The following is a 21,322-nucleotide window of genomic DNA, read 5'->3' on the forward strand; positions in this document are numbered from 1 at the left end:
TGTGATTGTTTACACTCTGGCCAGTCATTTGTGCTGGTTTCTGCCTTTCTATCTCCAGAATAGTATCTGTCCCAGGTAGTTCTAAATCCTTAACCACTTTCTGTATGTTCTTTCAATCTGTCTGGAAAGGTCTGGCTCGAATGTTTAAGCTTGGTCATTTGATCTTAGACTTATCAATCAGTAGAAGTAGTTTCTTTCCACTTGTTACTTCCTCCTTATTCCCAGAAACTGTCAATTAAATAATCCTTTTACCATGTATACAGTCCATGGAAAAATCTCTCCCTAATGCATCACTTTTCCATAATCCATGCTGCAGTCATGCCAAGGTCTTTCTGAAGAGAGGTGACCTGATCAGCTCACAGTCTAATTCCTATGCTCTGTCAGTGGTAGTTTTGGAATAACTTTGAACCTTTTGAAATTCTGTTCTTTAGTATAAAGCCCATAACCCATATATCATGGATCATTTCCGGTTCCTCCTCATAATGATCTACACTATACTGTTCCTAGTATGGAAATGATCTGATTCTGGTGGTTTGTCACGCTATCCTTCTTCAAAGCTTCTTATTGATTTACATTAATTATGATGAGCTCTTGTCAGCATTACTTGTTTAGAGTTGCTTGGTTTGTTGTCCCCACAGGAAGTAATACCTCAAAACTCTTATCTTATTTTCATCTCCAATCAAAACAACTTTTTCAAGGGATCTCAGTGTTCCAGTTACCTTCCCTTTGTACTGGTTTGCATATTCTTTATTGCCCTCGTGCTCTGCAGCTTTATTACACATTGTCATATCCTGCTGCTGTTTATCTCTCTCAGTTGCCAGGATCTGTGCTGGTTTCTGCCCTTCTATGTGCTTTACATTGTTCATTACTTCCTCAGCTATCTATGATCCTTCCCCTTGGGGATAGGAACTGGTTCTCTCTTGGTTCTCTGAACTGGTTCTCTCTTGGTTCTCTGAGCACAACCCCCACCTGTCCTGTCATCTTACTGCTGCTAGGTTTGCTCAGTACCTTGCGAATGGGCTTTGAAGAATATCACCTGGAGAAAAAGTAGTTCCACTTAGTACAGGAGCTACTGAAACCACTTAGCAGATTCTCCCACTGACCTGCGAAGTGAGAAACAGATTTGATGGTTTTGACTGAGGACACTTAATCAGAATAGGTGAATTGTGGAGACAAACACCTGATGTAATCTCACAGCGTGCAAACCCAAGCTGTTGAGATAAAATCCCCTCTGTTCTTTCCCCCTCTCTACAATTTAAAACACCCTCATCCAAATGTTGACTCTGTTCCTCTCCCCACTTGACTTGCTGAGTGCTTCCAGCATTTTCTGTTTTGTTTTGGAATCCACATGGCTGCTGCTTGCTCCTCCCTTTCAAACTTTATATTGAACTCAGTCAATTCCCATCACTATTACACCAATAGTCAAACACCATTCTGTTGTTTAAAAACCAGCATTCATTACACTCCACTGAGACCAAAACGATTTTCACTATAAGATATATCAGAGGCACAGCACAGAAACAAGCCCTTTGGCCCATTATGTCCACGCTGGCCTATCTATACTAAATTTCATTAACTATCACTTGGTCTGTAACATGCTATGCCTTGGTGATTCAAGTTCAAATCCATTATTTCTATTTTTTAATACATTCATTCAAGAGCTGAACAAGCATTAAAGTACCCATCCTTTGTTGTCCTTGAGAAGGGGATGATGAGCTGTCTTCCTTGAGGAATGCCGTTAGGGAGGAATTTCCAAGACGTTAACTCATCATTGGTGAAGGAATGGTGATATCTTTCCATCTCAGGTTGGTGTGTGACTTGAAGGGCAGCTCCTAAGTGTTGATGTTCCCTAAGTGTTTGCTGCCCTTGTCTTTTTGCTTACCAGGTCTTGGTTTGGAAGGTATTTAGCCAGTCACAGAGTCTTAAAGTATAGAAGCAGGCCTTTCGGCCCACGAAGTCAGTGCTGACCATCAACCACCTATTTACACTGATCCTACAGCAATCCCAATTCTGTTCTGCCAAGTCTTGTTATAGGTTTTGGGTGTTTCTACATCTACCACCCTCTTGTCCAGTGTATCCGAATTCCTGCCACTTTTTGAATGATAAAAATTCTTCCTCACATCCTCTTATTCACATTAAAACTGTGCTCTTTGACCTTAGACACCAATGCGACAGGGGAAATGTTTCTTAATGTCTAACCCCCATAAATCTTGTCCCTCTATCAGATTCCCTCAGCTGTTGTACATCATTTTGGAAATTCGGTACATTTCAGACAACCACTGGCCAGCTTATCCCAATCCATACAGAAATCCTCTATTAAAAATCACTCTGTCCTTAGAAGAAATATCTATTGTATCAATAGTATTTGCAATCTGACTTCCACATTCTCTGACTGACAAGTGACCATACTTCTAAAAGTATAGATGTTAAAGAACTTTGTATTATACTTGGATTGTAAATGTGGTACAGGACTGGGCAAAATATACATAAGTGGGGTGCCTAAGACCTTTGCACAGTACTGTATTTGTCAATGTGGAGCGGAGAGCGACCTTGTAAATCTTGCTGGAGCAAAGGATGTTGGAAGTGGTGAGGTTGGAGCACCATGGGAGGGGTGTGGGAAAGATGGCAGAGGAGGAGTCCCAGGGCAGGGAGTGGTGCAGGTGCAGACACATCTAGCCCTGCGACACCAGGCATGCCTACTTGATACCAATCAATTAGCTTATTGATCATGACAGAATATCTCTCTGGTGCTTCCCACTCCTCTCCCCTTTTCCTAACCATCAATCCCCTCTCCCTGCTCCCCTTCCACTCTCAGTCCACAAAAGAGACCCGTCAGAATCAGGTTTATCATCACTCACATGTGTCATGAAATTTGTTTTTTTTTTGCAGTACAAAGCAATATATACATAAATTACTACAGTACTATGCAAAAGTCTGAACTCTGGAGAAAAGAAAGCAAAACAAATTTTAGCAGGTGGTTAAAATTTTGAAAGCAAATTAGAGGGATATTTTTCCAATTGGTAAACTGAGGCATAGATTGAAGATGCCAAGAGAGAGATAGCTGAGAAGCAGAGAGATGGTATGATCTTGAATGCATTGTAAAAATAGGAGAAGCAGATTCAATAGTAACTTACAAAGTGAGACTGCGTAAGCATTTGAGATAGAGAGAACTTTCCAGGACAATGTGGAAAGAGCAGTGCAGTGAGACTAGTTGGAGGGCTCTTCCAAGAAAACAGTGGAGGTACAATGGTTCCTTCACCATTAGTGAATAATTTGGGCCTGGCACAAATTGTCCTCTCATACCACCTTTCAGTTGCACCATTTACCCCCTCTGGTTCTCCAGATTAACCTGCAGACTTTAGAAGTTGGAGGCACAGTTAAGATGGTGCTAAATGGCGACTCCTTTACTCACATCTTTGGAAACAGCTCTATTTCCATCTTTAATATCTTTATTTTTCCCTTTCAAGGTTCTTTTGAAGACCCTGACCTGGAGTTAAACACAGACTTCAGTTCTTTGCGTGAATGGGACCCACTCTCGGGGTTTCTGGACTGGCCATTGTTGCTCGGCACGCCAAGGATTCGGCCTGAGAGTCGGTCTAGTGGTTGGAAGCATAAGATCTTGGGGCTCTGGAGACAGATGGATCGAGGGTCGGTGTCATGGTAGGAGCCTCAAGTGCTGTCGGTGAGGCTGTAAAATCTTTTGCTGTGGGCCCGAAGACCCGAGATCTTTGTGATCTTCCGGCACAAAGCTCGTAGAAAGCGACGGAATGGACTTTTTAATATCGTAAACCAGCGGGTTGTTGTTATGTCTCCCGCTCGCTGTGAAAATGGGGGACACCTTCCTCTCCCTTATTAGAGAGAGAGAGAACCTGTGGGCTGTTGAATGCTGGATGAAATGCGATAGTCTGTGGGGTAACTGCAAAGTCTGTGTCTTTGCTATCGCCTAGCTCACATTTGTGCTCTGTAGCGAGAGCGCTTTTTTGCCGGGCTGGGGAGGGGGTTATTGTTGCCTTGCTGCCACTTACGTGCGGGAGGGGGGAGCTGGGGAGGGATTTTGGGGTTCTCACGTTTAACTGTCGTTCATTCTTTGGGGGCACTTCTCTGATTTTGTGGATGTTTGGCGAAGAAAAAAGCATTTCAGGCTGTATATTGTATACATTTCTCTACCATTAAATTGGACTTTTGAACCTTTGAAAAGCCTGGCATCAATTCATTCGTGGCTGTCCCTGTCCAGCCTCTGTTGCCTTTTTTCTCCTAAGTTAACTCCTTGATTACCTGGATTGCGATCGGTACCAGCTTGTTCTTTGAATTGTTGTACAGCAGGCAGATGGGAGCACTCAGGTACTGCATGGTGCAGGGGTCAGTGCTATTGGCAGGAACTCCATCCATAATTTTATAGTCCGCCAGGTAAATGTTACCTTCCTGTCCCCATGACAAAATAAAACACAAGAAAGTCAGAGAATAACAGAATCAAAGTGTGAGAGACATTGATTGCATGGGCAGCCACCTTAATTCTACTCTACAGAGCAATCCTGCCCAAGGTGCTATAAATTGCTTCCCTCCTGCGCTGATTCATCTTCCATTCAAATCTGTTTCCACCTCATAACCACTTTTTGCAGAAGCTCTACTTTCTCAGATTTCCTTCCTTCATTCCCAATGACCTTCGTTACCCAAGCCCCAAGATGTCACTGTGGGAGTTCTTCAGAGTGGTGATCTCAGCCCAACGATCTTCAGACACTTCATCATTGATCTTCTTTACTCCAGGAGCAGCCAAACAACATTCATGCCACAACAGTGCCGGGTAGAAATCATCTCCAACAAGAGAGACACCTACCTTTGACATTCAATGGCAATATCACCCCCAAGTCCAGCAGGGGGCATGTCATCATTAATCTAAACGGACAGGATGGTGTCTGTGGTTAATTATCCCCTGCAGTCCGCCCGGGGTGGTGTCTGTGGTTAGTTATCCCCTGCAGTCTGCCCGGGGTGGTGTCTGTGGTTAATTATCCCCTGCAGTCCGCCCGGGGTGGTGTCTGTGGTTAATTATCCCCTGCAGTCCGCCCGGGGTGGTGTCTGTGGTTAATTATCCCCTGCAGTCCGCCCGGGGTGGTGTCTGTGGTTAATTATCCCCTGCAGTCCGCCCGGGGTGGTGTCTGTGGTTAATTATCCCCTGCAGTCCGCCCGGGGTGGTGTCTGTGGTTAATTATCCCCTGCAGTCCGCCCGGGGTGGTGTCTGTGGTTAATTATCCCCTGCAGTCCGCCCGGGGTGGTGTCTGTGGTTAGTTACCCCCTGCAGTCCATGGGATGGTGTCCGACATTAGTCGCCCTGTGAAGCCCCCCGGGGTGGTATCTGACATTTGTTATCCTCTGCAGTGTCCTAGTGACTTTACCTTAACCTCTTCCTCTAGCGTGAGGCCCCGTTCCAGGCAGATTTCCACCATTTCATTTGTGACTGGAAAGTTGTCTGGGAGCTTGTTACACTTCTCAAAAATGACAGGATTGCACCCATTGAGGAACTGGTAGCCAAACATGAAGTCCTCCTGCCAGTGCTGCATGACATACTCTGTATGAGATAGAAGTACAGGGTGTCATTAATTCATCGCTTCAGCGCTCTCCTTCTGAGTTCACTGAATGCAGTGTTGCTGGAGCACTGCTCACTTGCCATTCCTAATCCATCCATCTCTCTCCAGAGCTCCATCATCCACAGGGTTTAGGGGAAGAATTCCAAGGTTCTACTACCTGGTACACTCAACCCTCCCTCCAGGCTTCACTCCTGTCGCACTGAGCCTCAGTCAACTTGTGGCTGTATAACTGGCCCACGAGCCTTGGTGTCATTCTGGTTAATCATGGCTACCTCCCTTCAAGGGACTGAATGATGCCAACTCCCACCATATCCACACTCCAGCCCTCAGCAAACTGATCTGACAGCAATGGAATCTACAGACCGAAAGTGGTGAGCAGGAAGGATGGTGTTTATCAAATTTAAAGATCTGGAAACATGCATTTTTGTGCAAAGAGCCAGGGAAATGCAGATGAAATGGAATGTTGTAGGGAGTCCAGGAAGATCTTTGATGGTTGAAGGAGAGGTTCACAATGCATGGATCCTGTGATTCATTAATACATGTCATGAACAAAGCATTAGTTAAACAAAACAGTAAAACAGTTCTACCTCAGCTGGGAGATCTGGGCCCAGATCTGAGCATCATCAGGAAGGGAAAGGAGATAAGAGAAAGATTCCAATCTGGGTTGCAGGAGCTGAGATTGTGCAGGGGTGTCAAACTCATTTTAGGTCACGGGCCGGATTGAGCAAAATGCAGCTTCATGCGGGCCGGATCAGTCGGACGCATGCGAACGCAGCTTTCGTTGCCTCCGTTTTTTCAGCCTGCTCTCATGTGTCTCAGTCTCTGCTAAAACTACAAAGTGTTTCACTTTACAAATTCCATTTCTTATGAAGAAGACTGCCGAGCAAGACTGCCGAATAAACACTAAAAACCCTGAAAACCTGGTACCTGAATAAACTCAGCATTAGCCATATCATACGCCATAGGCGCTTCGATTACTGGGGCCAGCTTTAATAGTAATTAGATATTATCTCGCGGGCCAAAGATAATTCCACCGCGGGCCGGATTTGGCCTGCGGGCCTTGAGTTTGACATATATGTTGTAGAGCGTATGAGGTGACAGGAGATTTGATGGAGGTGTATTGATGATGAAGGGCTTAGATAAAGTAAATAATTAATCAAAAGGGAGCATTGGTTTCACGTGAGGAAATTACTTCCAAGACTTATATTCAATATTTGACAGTCTCAGAAGCATGTCAGATATTCCCACTGATTATTGAATAGCCTAGATAAAGTGAATGTAGAGAGGATGTTTCAAATAATGGGAGAGTGTAGGACCAGAGGGCACAGCCTCAGAATAGAAGACCATCCCTTTGGAACAGCGATAAGGAGGAATTTCTTTAGCCAGAGGTGCTGAATCTGTGGAAGTTATTGCCACATTTGGCTGTGGAGCGCAAGTCATTGGGTATATTTAAAGTGGAGGCTCACAGTTTCTTGATTAGTAAGGGCATTAGTAACGTTAAAGGGACGTTAGGAGAATGGGGCTGAGAAGGAAAATAAATCAGCTAAGATCAAATGGCGTTGTGGACTCAATGGCCTAAAAGGCCAATTCTGCTCTAATGGAATCATGGATTACTTGCTCCACTGCAGTTCTGAGGTGGCTAATGAGTTTTATCTTGTATCTTTGATAGGAAGGGCAGGTGTGACCACACCATTGGTGGTAGCTGCTTCCAACATATACACTTAGCCTCTACATTCTGCAAAAAGGACCTGAAGTCTTTCCAATGCCTCTTCAACAGCTTGAGATGTCATATACCAGGAGTTCCCAAGCTGCTGAGAATACCACACTCCTTGAAGGGGACATACTCAAAACATTTCTTCCGTCACTGGAAACTCCTGGGGTGGTCAAGGTCAGAACTGAATGCTTCTTTGGCAGTCTGAGGAAAGGTGCGCAATGGATGGGTCCTGCTGTGAAAGCTGGTCGACACTGGGCAGGGGTGGTGTTGGCCTGGGAGAGTGGAGTGGCATTGGGTCTGTCCAACCAGTGGAACCATTGCTGCAGCTTATTTAGTAACTGCAAAGTGTATGGGGGAGTGAGATCACCAGGGATGGTAGATCCTAGACTTGGTGCAGATTTCTGGTCTTGATTCCTCAGTTGTCGGTGTTGCTGAATTGGACTGAAGGTGATGCTGGACTGTGCCGTTTTCTTCTCAATGTATGAAAGGTGATCCACATTGTCTGGGATCTTGGTGTGGTTCCCGATTGTTAGTCTGGGGTGGGGGGGGGGGGGGTTGCAATAATTCTGTTATGAGAACAAGATGATCTCAGACTTAGGGTCTACTTGAGTGTAACAGGCATCATATTTTCCACATTAGTGGAGGAGTCAGAGAGGCTGAGTAGACCCTACACAAGCACTGCCCGTGTACTGTCATTCCAAGTTTGAGGATGAAACTCATTCTCCTTCGCTTGAAAGAGAAAAGCCTGAGCTTGCTCAACCTATTCTCAGAAGACAAGCTTTCTAAAACCAGCAGCAGCCTGTTAAATCTCCACTGCACACACTCAAAATCTTCCAAACTCATCCTCTAACAAGGTGACCAGAACTGAACACAACACTCCAAATGTGGTATGACCAGAGTTTTAAAGAAATATATTACCTCATGGCTCTTGAGCTCAGTCTCCTAACTAATGAAGACCAGCACACCATATGCCTCCTTAACCACCCTACCAACTTGCAGGGCAACTTTGAGGGATTTAAAGCAACAGACACAAAATGCTGAAGGAACTCAGCAGGTCAGGCAGCATCAATAGAAATGAACAGATAGTCGATGTTTTGGGTTGGGACCCTTCTTCAGGACTAAGAAGGAAGGGGGAAGATGCAGGAATAAAAATGTGGGGGGAGGGGAGGAGGGTAGCTAGGAGGTGATAGGTGAAGCCAAGTGTGTAAGAAGGGAAATGGGCTGGAGAGAAAGAAATCTGACAGGAGAGGAGTTTGGACCAATGGAGAGAGGGAAGGAGAGGACCCAGGGGAGGTTATAGGCAGCTGAGAAGTGGTAGGAGGCCAGAGTGGGGTATGGAAGAAGAGGGGAGGGGTAGGGATATATTTTTTTACCGGAAGGAGAAATTGATATTCATGCCATCAACTTGGAGGCAACCCAGACAAAATAAAAGGTGTTGCTCCTTCATCCTGAGGTTTGCCTCATCATGGCACAAGAGGAGGCTATGGACTGACATGTTGGAACGGGAATTAAAATGTTTGGCCACTGAATAGTTCTGCTATTGGCAGATGGAGTGGAGGTGCTCAACAAAGCAGCCACCCAATTTAAGACAGATCTCACCAATATAGAGGAGGCTGCATCAGGGGCACTGGATGCAACAGACGGCCCCAGCGGATTTGTATGTTAAGTTTTGCAATACCTAGGAAGACTGTTTGGGACTGTGAATGGAGGCGAGGGAGGAGGTGAATTGGCAGGTGAGCGTAGAAGATCAAGAAATGGAGGAAATACAGATGAGGGCAACATCAATGGCGGAATGCGACCCACTGCGCTCCTCTACATTGGTGTATTGCATCCGGTGCTTCTGATGTGTCCCCCTCTGTATTGGCAAGACTCATCGGAAATTTGAGCATCATTTCGATGAGCACCACTGCTCCATGCACCAAAAGTGGAACTTACCGATGGCCAAACATTTTAATTCCAATTTCCATTCCCATTTCCATTCTGACAAGTTGGTCCATGGCCTCCTGCTGTGTCATAATGAGGTCACCTTCAGTGTGAAGGAGCAACACCTTACATTCCATCTTGGTCATCTCCACCCTGATGGCATGAATGGTAAAAAATATATCTCCCCCCACCATACCCTATTTTTGTATTCCCCATTCTGGCCTCTTGCCTCTACTCACCTGTCTATCACTTTCCCTGATATCCCTCCTCCTTCTCTTTCTCCCATGGTCCACTCTCCTCTCCTCTCAGATTCCTTCCTCTCCAGCCTTGTACCTTTCCTAACCTTTGGGCTTCAACCTATCACCTTCCAGCTATCCTCTATCCCCTTCCTTCCACCTTCTTGTTCTGGCATTTTTCCCCTTCCTTTCCAGTCCTGAACAAGGGTCTCGGCCCAACACATTGACTGTACATTTTCATTGATGCTGCCTACGTACTGAGTTCTTCCATTTTGTGTGTGTTGCTTTGGATTTCCAGCATCTGTGGAATTTCTTGTGTTTTTTGAGGGTTCTATGGACTTGTACCCCCAGATTCTTCCACACTGTTAAAAATCCTGCCATTAACCCTGTTCTCTGCCTCCATGTTCGAATTGCCAAAGTGTATCACCTCACGCTTTTTGGATTGAACTTCATCTGCCACTTCTCTGCCCAGCTCTGCATCAATGTTGTAAGCAATGACTACCTTCTACACTATTCATAACACCAGAAACCCTGATGTCATCTGCAAAATTACTAACCCACCCTTCTACATCCTCATCCAACTCATTTAGAAAGCTCACAAAGAACGTGTCCCAAATAGATCCCCACGGAGCACCACTGGTCACTAACCTCCAGGCAGAGATGTTTCATCCACTCCCACCCTCTGCCTTCTGTGAGAAAGCCAATTCTGAATCCTTGCAGCCAAGTTTCCCTGGATCCCATACCTCCTGACTTTCTGAATGAGCCTATCATGAGGGAACCTTATGAAGTGCTTTAATAAAATCAATAAACACCAAATCCACTGTTCTACCTTCATCAATGTGCTTTGCGACACCAACGAATAATTCAATCGGACTCTTGAGGCACAGCCTGGCCCTCACAAAGATGGCTATCCCTAATCAGACTATGCTCGTCCAAATGCTTGCAAATCCATAAATGTAATTATTTATGTTTTTCTTATGAATGCTGGTTCAGAGGGTGCAGCTACAAGCAAGTTTTTCATTACACCTGTGCATATAGGTACTGGTGGATATGACAATAAACCTGACTTGAAGACTGAGAAGAGGATTGGTGCAACAACACACCCTGTTGAGTTCGTTTGCAGGAGCCAGCCTGTACAGAGGACCTAATCGAAGGTTCGACTTCTGTTGCCTCCAGAACCAAGGACAAGATCTAGAATGCCTGGCTATGAATGTGTGGTGGATACAGGCTGAAGAGCAGCCTTCAAAAGGAATACTTGGAGGAAAACAAATCGAGTACATAGAATCAGTGGTGGAATCAGATCCAATTACAATGTTTAGGAGGCATGTCAACAGGCACATGGATAGGAAAGGCATTAGAAGCAAACAGCACTGCAGGGAAGTAAGCTTAGTGTTCAATGGGCAAGCAGGTCAGTAAGGACATAGAGGGATGAAGGGCCACTCTGACTCCATTGGAGAGGGACTAACTACATTCCTCTCAAAGTAACCCAAGCTGTTCATTGCGCGCTTAGCAGTGGACGAATTTCTTGGTCAATATTTCCCTTGATAGTGTGGAGCCTGGTGAATAGAGGGAGTATTACTTACCTGAAATTGTATTGCTAATTCTGACAAAGATCTTCTCAAAATCAGCAAAATCACTCCACGAAGATTGAAACATGTGCATGAACCGATTCACATACAGATTCTCCATCCTAGAGAAAGAATTTTGCTTTCGATTAGCAGCTTACATAATATAGCATTTTCTAACATGTTCTATCTACCTGGCACAGACATAGGAGAGATGGAGGATGGGAGTAAGAATTCATTCCTTGAAGTTATTCTATTGCAAGGACACAGCTTGAAAGGTCCTTACCTACTTTTTGCAGCTGTTGAAATATTGTACAACAGCTCTCCAAGAAGCTCAGAAAACCAGGAGATTAGCTCCCCATTCACAACCCTAAATGCTCAGTTCCTTCATCACAGCAGCTGCAGTGTAGAATATCTTCAAAATGCACTGCACTTGCTCATTCAAGCCTGTGACCTGTACGATCATGTGAGATACAAATGAAGACAAGGTCTACCATGAGAACACTACCACTTGCAAGTTACCTTCCAAGACCCACATCATTCTGGCTTGAAAATACATCACCAATCCTTCACCGTCACATATCTAAATCCTGGAACTTCTCTCTCGTAGAAGTGGAGAAGCAGCTTCACCACATGACTAGAGTGTCTCAAAGGAGATCACCAGCACCACCACTACCAATATATGCCGGTCTTACCAAAGATGCTTATATCCCAAAAGATTAGTAAATAACCATAAGACACTTCTCCTATCCAGAAGTCTAAATATGAGAGGCTCTGGATGGTTAAGGATCACTATCTCCTCCCAAATGGTCCTCAAAGTATTGAGTGATTCTCTGAAGCTCATGATCTATCTCTGAATAATTTAGTGAGAGAAGAGTGAGATGTGGACAATTCCTTAATCAAAGTTTCAGTATTAGAAAGAAGTTGGTGGTGAATGAATAAGTACAGAGGAGCAGCTGACAGATAACTCAGATTGAGAGTTGGCTTTTTAAATAACAGGAAATAGGGTCTGTAACAACTGGCCCAATCAATTAATGTTACTTTTGAATGAAATTTTTAAAGAATTCTGATTAATGATCATTAATTTGAAACACTAGTTGTGTTTCTTTCTCCCTGGAAGTTGTCTGAGTTTCCCCAACATTCTGTGCAGTGTGAGTGAACAGGACCTGATATTTTTCACTCCAGTGTGGTAGAACATCACTTGGCAGACGAATATCATTGAGAAGAGGGCACGTCCTGGGTGATGGGCGTCCTTAACAATGGATGCTGCGTTTTTGATACATCACGCCCTTGAAGATGTCCTCATGCTGGGAAGGCTAGTGTTCATGATGGATCTGGCTGAGTTTACAATGTTTTCCAGTCCTGTGCAATGGCCCCTCCTCTCCAGACACTGATGCAACTCTCCGCTCTCCACAGTACGTCTGCGGTAATTTGTCAGCGCATTCGGCGACATACCAAATCTCAAATGCTTAATGAAATTTAGCCACTGTCATGCTTTCTTTGTAATAGTGACAATTTGTTGGGCTCAGGATAAATCTTCAGAGATGCTGACCCCCTCCCCCCAGGAAACTGAAGCTGCTCACACTTTCCACTTCTGATCGCTAGGTGAGGACTGGTGTGTGTTCCCTCGACATCCCCTTCCACAATCAATTCCTTGGTCTTACTGACATTGAGTGCAAAGTTGTTGTTTTGACACACTGCAGCAGGTTTATTTTTTGAACGGGAAACACGAAAGAGACATACAATTTTCATTGGGTGGCTTTGACACCGTGGAGCTAGTCTATACCCCCAACAACCCTGAATGACTTCAGAGTCTTAGTTATACAGCATGGACACAAGCTCTTTGGCCCAACTCATCCATGACAATCAGAATATTGACCTGGGTTAGGCCCATCTGCCTGTATTAGGCCTCTATCCCCCTAAACCTTTCCTATCCACGTGCCCGTCCAAATCTCTTTTAAATGTTCAAGGTTCAAAAGTTCAAGGTAGATTTATTATCAAAGTACATACAGTATATGTCACCACATACAACCCTGAGATACACTTCCTTGCGAGCATATCAGTAAATCAGTAGAAGACCACACCAACAGGGCAGATAAACAACCAATATGCAAAAGATCACAAACTGCAAATACAAAAGAAAACCGAAATAATAATAATACATAAATGCAATAACTATTGAGAACATGAACTGAAGAGTTCTTCAAAGTGAGTCCGTAGGTTGTAATTGTATAGCTCCCCCTGTCAGCTTTTTCCATGTATCCACTGTTCTGTGTGGAAAAAGTGGCTTCTAATGATCCCTTTAAATATTTCTCCTCTCACATAGACCACTCCTCTGACTATAGAATACCCCAACCTAGGAAATAGACTAACTCTACAGATCTTATTTATGGCTCACTTGATTTTATAAACCTCTATACATCACATCTCAGCCACCCTCACTTCTGGAAAACAATCCTAGCCAGTTCAATCCCTCTTTTTACCCAAATGCTCCAGTCCTGGCAAAGTGCTTGTGATTTTTTCCTGCACTCTCTCTAGCTTAGTCCTATCCTTCCTAATCTCATCGGAGCAGAATGTAATACAATACTCCAGCTGTAATCTTACTATTGCCCTGTACAGGGCAACATGATGTCCCAACTCTTGTATGCAAAGCCCTGACCAAAGAAGGCTCGAGTCCCAAAGGCCATCTTCACTGCCCTGTCCACCTGTGTCACCACTTTTAGGGACAATTTTCTTTTACCTCCAGGTCTCTGTTCTACATCACTCTCCTGTGCTTTGTCATTCACTGTATACGTCCTGCACTGTTATGACTTCCCCATATACATTATTACACATATGCCTGCGTTACATTTCACAGTCATTCCTTGGCCCACTTTCACAGTTCATCTAGATCTTCTTGTAACCTTAGATGTCCACTTCATGTCCACTAAACCACCAATTTTAGTGTTATCCCAGATTTATCAACCAGGGCACCTACATTCTCACAGGAGGAGGGTACAATCTACACTCTCACAGGAGGAGGATACAATCTACACCGTCACAGGAGAAAGGTGCAATCTGCACACTCACATTAGACATGTCTGTCACAGGCCCAGGTCACTACCATTCATTCTGAAGAACACGGCTGAGAGGGAATTGGAAAAGCATGCATGAATTTGTGAAGACTGCTCAGAGTGAATGGGTCATTGGCACAAACAGAACCATGCAGCTGTGTGGAGAAGTCTCAGATAGTAGATAATATTCACTGTGTTTTGCTGTAGAGATATTCACAAAATTGGAATGTCTACTGAACTCAACAAAAATACTCAGCAGAACCTTTCTCCTAACAGAACTTCTATCGGGCTATAGCGTGACTTCCAACTTCTATATTCAGTTCCACAACCAATGAAGGCAAGTATGTGATACACCTTCTTTATCACCTTATCCACTTACTTCCCAAACTCCCATTGTACACCAATGCTGCCAAGTGTCCTGCTATCAACTGTGTACATTTCACTTCCCAATGTTCAACACCTTATACTTGTCCAAACTCCATATGCCATTGCTCTGCCCACAATTCCAACCGATCTACCCTTTGACTACTTTGAATTCAATGCATCAAGTGTCCATAGATCTTAACCCTCTGGATCAGCCTGCCATGCAGGACCTTTTTGAAAGCTTTACCAAAGTCCACAATGGATAAAATCTTGCAAGAAATGGATTGATATTTGTATAACCAGGATGATCTGTGGAATACCACGAGTACAGTAGTCAAACGCACAGCGTGAAGCTGAAGCAATGCAGATATTTGTTTGTGCATCAACACATAGAAGCCCTTGATTGCAAGATGGCTGCTAGGGTGCTACAGCTGAAGGAGAAAAAGCTGAGACCCTCAGCATTGAAGACAAAGCAGAGAGGGGTGTCACCAGGAACGGTGCATTTATGTGCACAACTCCTTCCTAAATTTGGGTGCAGTCAGACCGTTAGTAAGCTATTCAAGTACACCCTCTGCTATCTCATGGATCTAAATTCACTGCAACATATCAGTCACTTTTCAAAGTCCCAACGTGTGCTATAACCCTCCCCACCACTAATCTACCCCTCACTGCTCGTCTTTCATCACTCACCCCACCAGTTCACCCACCACTTAACCCCCATCAGATGCCACGTGTTACACAGCCTCGCCAACAGCAAACGGTGACTGACACTAGTGGAAGGGCAGCATGCAGGCTAGGAAGAATCGGGGTACGAGGCACAGACTGAGGAGAGGAAGGGGGTGGGGTGGAGGAGGAGGAAGATGGGACATCACAGGTGAAGCTCCAGTTGAACACTGCCAACTTCCTCCTGTCCTCCTGCTCCTTTCCGTTCGCCCTTTGCTTCACCCCTTCCCCCAGCTGGGCACAGGAGGTGGGCTTTAACTGTGCAGCATTCTCTCTGGGCTTGGGTGGTGACCCACTCCATTCTACAGTTGTGTTCAACTTGGATCCTGTGTAGAATTCAGAAAAGCATCAAATCCTACCAAGTCTGGCAAAGAAACAGACATGGTTGGACTTGAAACAGACTTGGTCAGGTCGAGAACGAAACAGTCCCAAAGTTGATTCAACAACAAACCTGGGGGAATCAAATTACTGGACTCAATTTATTAAAAAAATGCCAATTATAACTATGTGAAGTGTATCTATTGATGTCACTTGTACCTTGCTGAAATGTGTAGGAGAGATATAGATTAAAAAGACTGGGTAACAGCTTCTTCCTTCAGGCTCTGAGACTAAAGAATACCCTGCCACCACTGAGGTCTTGTCAGCAGGATAGCGAGCTGTTAACTGTACTGTTAACAGCTTTTACAGCCTGTACTCCGCCTTTTAGTTCGTGTGATGTACGTTGTGTGGGTGCACCATGATCTGGAGGAATGTTGTTTCATTGGTTGTTTGTACAGTCAGATGACAATAAACTTGAAGTTGTGAAAAACATCACAATCCTACTGATATTGTATACTTTGTATGTGGGTCTCCTGTGAGCTGATGACAGGAGAGTTATATACTTGACGCTTTGTAATGCCGATTGAATCAGGCTCTAGTTCTGGGAATGTTTAACGGCATTGGTTCATGGCATAAAAGAGATTGGGAACCCCTGTTCTACTGGGAGCTTGGAGACACAGAGTGCGGGTAGGTTATAATTGTGTCTTGCAAAAAAACAGGTCCTCATTTATTGCATTTGTGTAAAGCACTACACCATCCAAGCCCGAAACTGGGGTTAGATCTAATTTGCTAGTGGGCCCAACGTATGTCTGAAGCTTCTACTGAAAGTCTGCTCTGGCAAGGAGTTATTGACAAAGTAAGCCTCAGAAGTTTTAGATCCCACAACTATTAGGACCCTGGCTCCACACAGAAACCCACTCTGTGACCCACCTATCCATTATCGATAATCACCTCCAGCTCAGAGCACTGACTGGGACTTCTGTAAACGTTCGTGCATCAGCCTGACTCTCACACTCTCCTCTTCCTGTTCTGCTGCACTGTGACTATCCACAACTAGGGCAGACACTCCCACAACTCGGCTGCTCTCTAAACCCCACCGCCTCCCATTATTTGTCATCAGAGACTTTACCGCTGATGCCATGTTTGGAATATTATGGGATGCGTGCAGGGGCAGTGACTGGAGACTTTCCACTGCCGACGTTCAGGGTTAATAACACTTGTACTGAGCCTGCACCTCGCCGCAGTAAAACACCCTCTATTTCCTGCCCTGACTGCTATTCCTGAAACTGGGGAAGTTGCCTGTGCCAGAGCTGGATCCAAATACTATTCACAGTAAGCAAACTGCCTCCTCTTCACCTCACTTTTGCAGAACTGAAACCAGACCCTTTCACAAGCCCTCTCCCTTTCTGGTCCTTCACAGTCAGAGTGCTTCAGCGTTGGCTCTAATGGAGCCCTGAAGCTCAGAGGAGCTGGTAAAATGGTCAGAATAGCCAAATGACTCTTGCACATTGTTGCATCGTTAGAGCAGCACCCAGCGCTCTGATTGGCTCAGTACCATTCCAAGCCTCTGCAATGGCTCACGTTCCTACTGCACCCCCGCCACCACTGCGCCATAGCAAATGCATCTATCGCCACAAGAGTAACCTCCACACTAGCTTCCCAGACCCTGGGTTCTGCTTCTTTCCCAGCAGACAGTCTCCTCCAGAAATACATCAGCTTACAAAGACACAGAGAGTGGTGGCGAAGAAGTCCGAGCAACCCCACCCGGTTCTAGCAGGCTAGGACTAATGGATGCCACCGGCTCTGATGAAGGAGATGTAACGGGACAGCATTTGCCACGTCCATGTTACTGCGTTTTCAGTGAACTTCCTGTTCACATGAGGCAAGAGGAGCCCCACAGTGAGCAGAGTGGGATGTGTAGGAGATATGTGCCTTCACCAGCTAGCAAGCTAAGAACTGAGAGGTCATGTACAATACGACCACAGCTGGAGGACTGCGTGCTGTTCTATCACCATAAAACAGGAAGGATGTGACTGCACTGGGTAGCGTACAGAGTATGCTGCCTGGATTGGAGCATTTCAGCTATGAGGAGACTCTGGAGGCTGGGTTTGTGTTCCATGAAGTAAAGAGGCTGAAGGGCAGAGAGATTGTAGATAGAGAAATACTTTTTCCTTCAGAGAGCTGTCTATAACCAAAGGGCGTAGGTTTAAAGTAGCAGGATAGGTGACTGAGAACATACATAGAACAGGACAGCATAGTATACAGGGCCCTTTAGCTATTGATGTTGCGCCAACATTTTAACGTACACCACAATCAATCTACCCCTTCCCTCCTACAGTGATCATAACTGTCCATTTTTTCTATCATCCATGTGCCTATCTAAGAGTTTCTTAAATGTCTCTAATGTACCTCCCTCTACCACTACCCTCTGTGAAAAAAAAGCTTCCTCTGACATCTCCCCTCAGCTTTTCTCCACTCACTTCAATAATGGCGCTTGCTGATATTGGCCACTGCCATCATGGGGTAAAGGCACTGGCCCTCCACTCTATCTATAATCTTATACATGTCAATCATCAACTTTCATTCTCCATCACTCCAAAGAGAAAAGCCCTACCACTAAGCTAGAACTTCACCCAGAAAGTGGTTGGCAACTGAATGTACTACCTGAGAGGGTGACTGAGTCAGAGACCCCAGCAACATCTGAGTAGTTTATTCAATCCCTTAAAACACCAAGGCCACAGGGAAACTGCTAGTAAATGTGATGAGTATAGATAGGTACTTGATAGAAGTATGGAAATAGCGGAACAAAGGGCCTGTTCTATGCTCTGTGATGGGATAGTAGTTCTCGCCTGTGGATACAGCAACCACTGCTCCTTCATCTGACCCAGAGATGCCCCTGAGCCCACGGTGTGGTGGTCAGTGAGTACACCTTCTGGCATTGAAAAGCACAATGGATTCCAGCAGTTACCCATGGACAATGTTCCAATTTCGAGCATTTACCATCCCTCCTTCCCCAAACACTGGGGTTTTGCAACACCTCCTCCAGCATTTTCCTGGAACTGGAAGACAGATTCAGTAACTTTATTTCCCCCCAGAACTTTTGCAAACTGCCAGGAACTGGTGTTATTTTGACCAGGCACTGCGTAAATAGGCACTGACAAATTAGTGGGCTTTAAATGTCCATCTTCAATTCCACTGTCATTGCCTTCAAGACAAAATATTGTGTACAGGCCATACGTTCACTGTTATCCACTCAACATCAGCACAGAATAATTACCCCTTCATACCAAAACAGGCCTGAAGTTCCTCTCACAGCCCAAAGACATGCAGGTTGGAAGGTGCATTGGCTGAGGTCCTGAATGTGTAGGTGAATGACAGAATCTTGGGGAAGTTCATGGGAATGTGGGGTGAATGGTGCTAGGAAACGAACCAGATCTCATGTCAGATCTCTCACTGGGTGAACATTTCAGACTCCCTGGCCTGTACCCTCGGTGGTGGAGGTAGAAGGCAAAACTAAATGGATACACATCAGGCAAAGCAAGTGAGCTAAAGTGGTACCTGACTGGTGCTGTGGTTAACATGCTAGTAAATTCCTGACCCAGTGCTTCACTGCTGGGTGATAGCCTTGGACAGGGATAGGAGCAGACGTTATGAGAAAGTATTTAATTTGTGGGGAGGGAATTATGATATGATTAGGCAGGAACTTGGGAGTGTAAATTGGGAATGAATGTTCTCAGGAAAATGTGGGCATTGTCTAGGGAGCACTTGCATTGGATACTAGATAGATCTGTCCCATTGAGGCAGAGAAGGGATAGTAGGGTGAAGGAACCATAGTTGACATGAGATGTGGAACACCCTGTCAAGAGGAAGAAGGAAACTTACTTAAGGTTTAGAATGCAAAGATCAGACAGAGCCAGGACAGTGACCAGAAAGGAGCTGAAGAATGGACTTAGGAGAGCTAGAAGAAGGTATGAGAAGCCTTAGTGAGTGGGATGGAAGAAAACCCCAAGGCTTTCTACACATATGTGAAGTACAGGGAGGATGACTAGAGTGAGGGTAGGACTGATGAGGGAGAGAAGAGGAAACACGTGCCTGGAGTCGAGGGAGGTAGGGGAGATCCTTAATAAGTACTTTTCTTCGGAATTCACCAGTGAGGGAGACTTTAACGTTTGAAAGGATGGCACAAACCAGGCTGATATGCTTGAACAGCTTGGTGTTAAGAAGGAAGATGCATTGGAACTTTTGAAAATGAAAAACGTTAGTATAGGTGCCTAACGGGATATGTCCCAGTTTACTATGGGAAGCAAGGAAAAAGATTGCTGTGCTGTTGGCTATGATCTTTGCATCGTCACTGACCACAGAATTAGTACCAGATGATTGGATGCTGACAAACGTTATTCCCTTCTTCAAGAAAGGGAGTATGGATAACCCTGGGAATTATAGTAGTCCCAGTAGGTCTTACTTCAGTGGTGGGCAAATTATTGGAGAAGATTCCTAGGGACAGGACTTACTAGCATTTGGAGAAGCATAGTCTTATTAGGGATTGCCAGCATGGCTTTGTGAGGCACAAGTCATACCTCACAAGCCTGACTGAGGAGGTGACAAAACACACAGTGAAGGCAGAACAGTGGATGTGGTGTAAATGCATTTTTGAAGGTATTTGATAAGGTTCCCCATAACAGGCTCATTCAGAAAATCGGGAGGCATGGGATCCAGGGAGACTTGGCTGCGTGAATTCAGAATTGGCTTGCCCATAGAAGGTAGAGGGCAATTGTAGCATATTTTGACTGGAGGCCAGTGATCAGTGGTGTTCCACAGGGATCTGTTCTGGGACCCTTGCTCTGTGTGTTTTTTTTAAATATAAATGACATGTGAGAAAGTGGAAAGGTGGGTTAGTAGGTCTGCAGACGACATGGAGGTTTGTGGAGTTGTGGATAGTGTAGAAGATTGACGAAGGTCACTGACAGGATGCAGAGCTGGGCTGAGAAGTGGCAGATGGAGATCAGTCCAGAGAAGTGTGGTGATTCACTTTGGAATGTCAAATTTTGAGGCAGAATACAGAGTTAATGGCATGATTCTTAGCAGTGTGGAGGGACAGAGGGATCTTGCAGTCCATGTCCATACATCCCTCAAATTTGCCACACAAGTTGATCAAGTGGTTAAGAAAGTGTACAGTGTGTTGGTCCTCATTAGTCAGGGGACTGAGTTCCAGAACCGTGAGGTAATGTTGGAGATCTATAAAACTCTGGTTGAACAAAACTTCAGAGTATTGTGTTCAGCTCTGTTTGCCTCATTATACAGAAGCTTTAGAGTTGGTGCAGAGGAGATTTACCCTGATGCTGCCTGGATTGGAGAACATGTCTTACAGGGATAGATTAAGTGAGCTAGGGCCTTTCTCTTTGGAGTGAAGGAGGGTGACAGGTGATTTGATAGAGGTGTACAAGGTGTTGAGAGGTATAGATTGTGTGGATAGCCAGAGACTTTTTTTCCGGGGCAAAAACGGCGAATACCAGGGGCATTATTTTAAGGTGATCGGAACAAAGTCCAGTGGATGTCAGAAGGATGTTTCTTTTCCCCCCATAGTGTGTGAGTGTGTGGAACATCCTTACCAGGAGACAGATACATTAGGGGCACTAAAGAAACTCTTAGAAAGGCACATCGATGATAGAAAAATGGAGAGCCATGTAAGAACAAAAGGGTGGATTTATCTTAGAGTAGGTTAAAAGGTCAGCACAATACCTTAGACAGAAGAGCCTGCACTGTACTGTAGTGTTCTATGTTCTATTTCCTAATATAAAATGGGATGTGGGGTTAGTGTAAATAGGTGGCTGGTGGTTAGCACGGA

General features: G+C 44.9%; 1 protein-coding gene across 1 annotated transcript in view; it reads right to left on the bottom strand.

Moving 5' to 3' along the window:
- The window catches only part of LOC140714192 (polyunsaturated fatty acid 5-lipoxygenase-like), a 68,483-nt gene that overhangs the window by 17,091 nt on the left and 30,070 nt on the right, over positions 1 to 21,322 (bottom strand). Inside the window, exons 5-7 of the mRNA XM_073025100.1 lie at positions 11,039 to 11,145; positions 5,391 to 5,563; positions 4,276 to 4,422 (exon numbers count right to left, since the gene is read on the bottom strand). Coding sequence (XP_072881201.1) covers positions 4,276 to 4,422; positions 5,391 to 5,563; positions 11,039 to 11,145 — 427 coding nt within the window. The remainder of the gene's footprint in view (positions 1 to 4,275; positions 4,423 to 5,390; positions 5,564 to 11,038; positions 11,146 to 21,322) is intronic.

The sequence above is a fragment of the Hemitrygon akajei genome, chromosome 21 (genome assembly GCF_048418815.1).
Source record: "Hemitrygon akajei chromosome 21, sHemAka1.3, whole genome shotgun sequence".
Taxonomy (NCBI): domain Eukaryota; kingdom Metazoa; phylum Chordata; class Chondrichthyes; order Myliobatiformes; family Dasyatidae; genus Hemitrygon; species Hemitrygon akajei.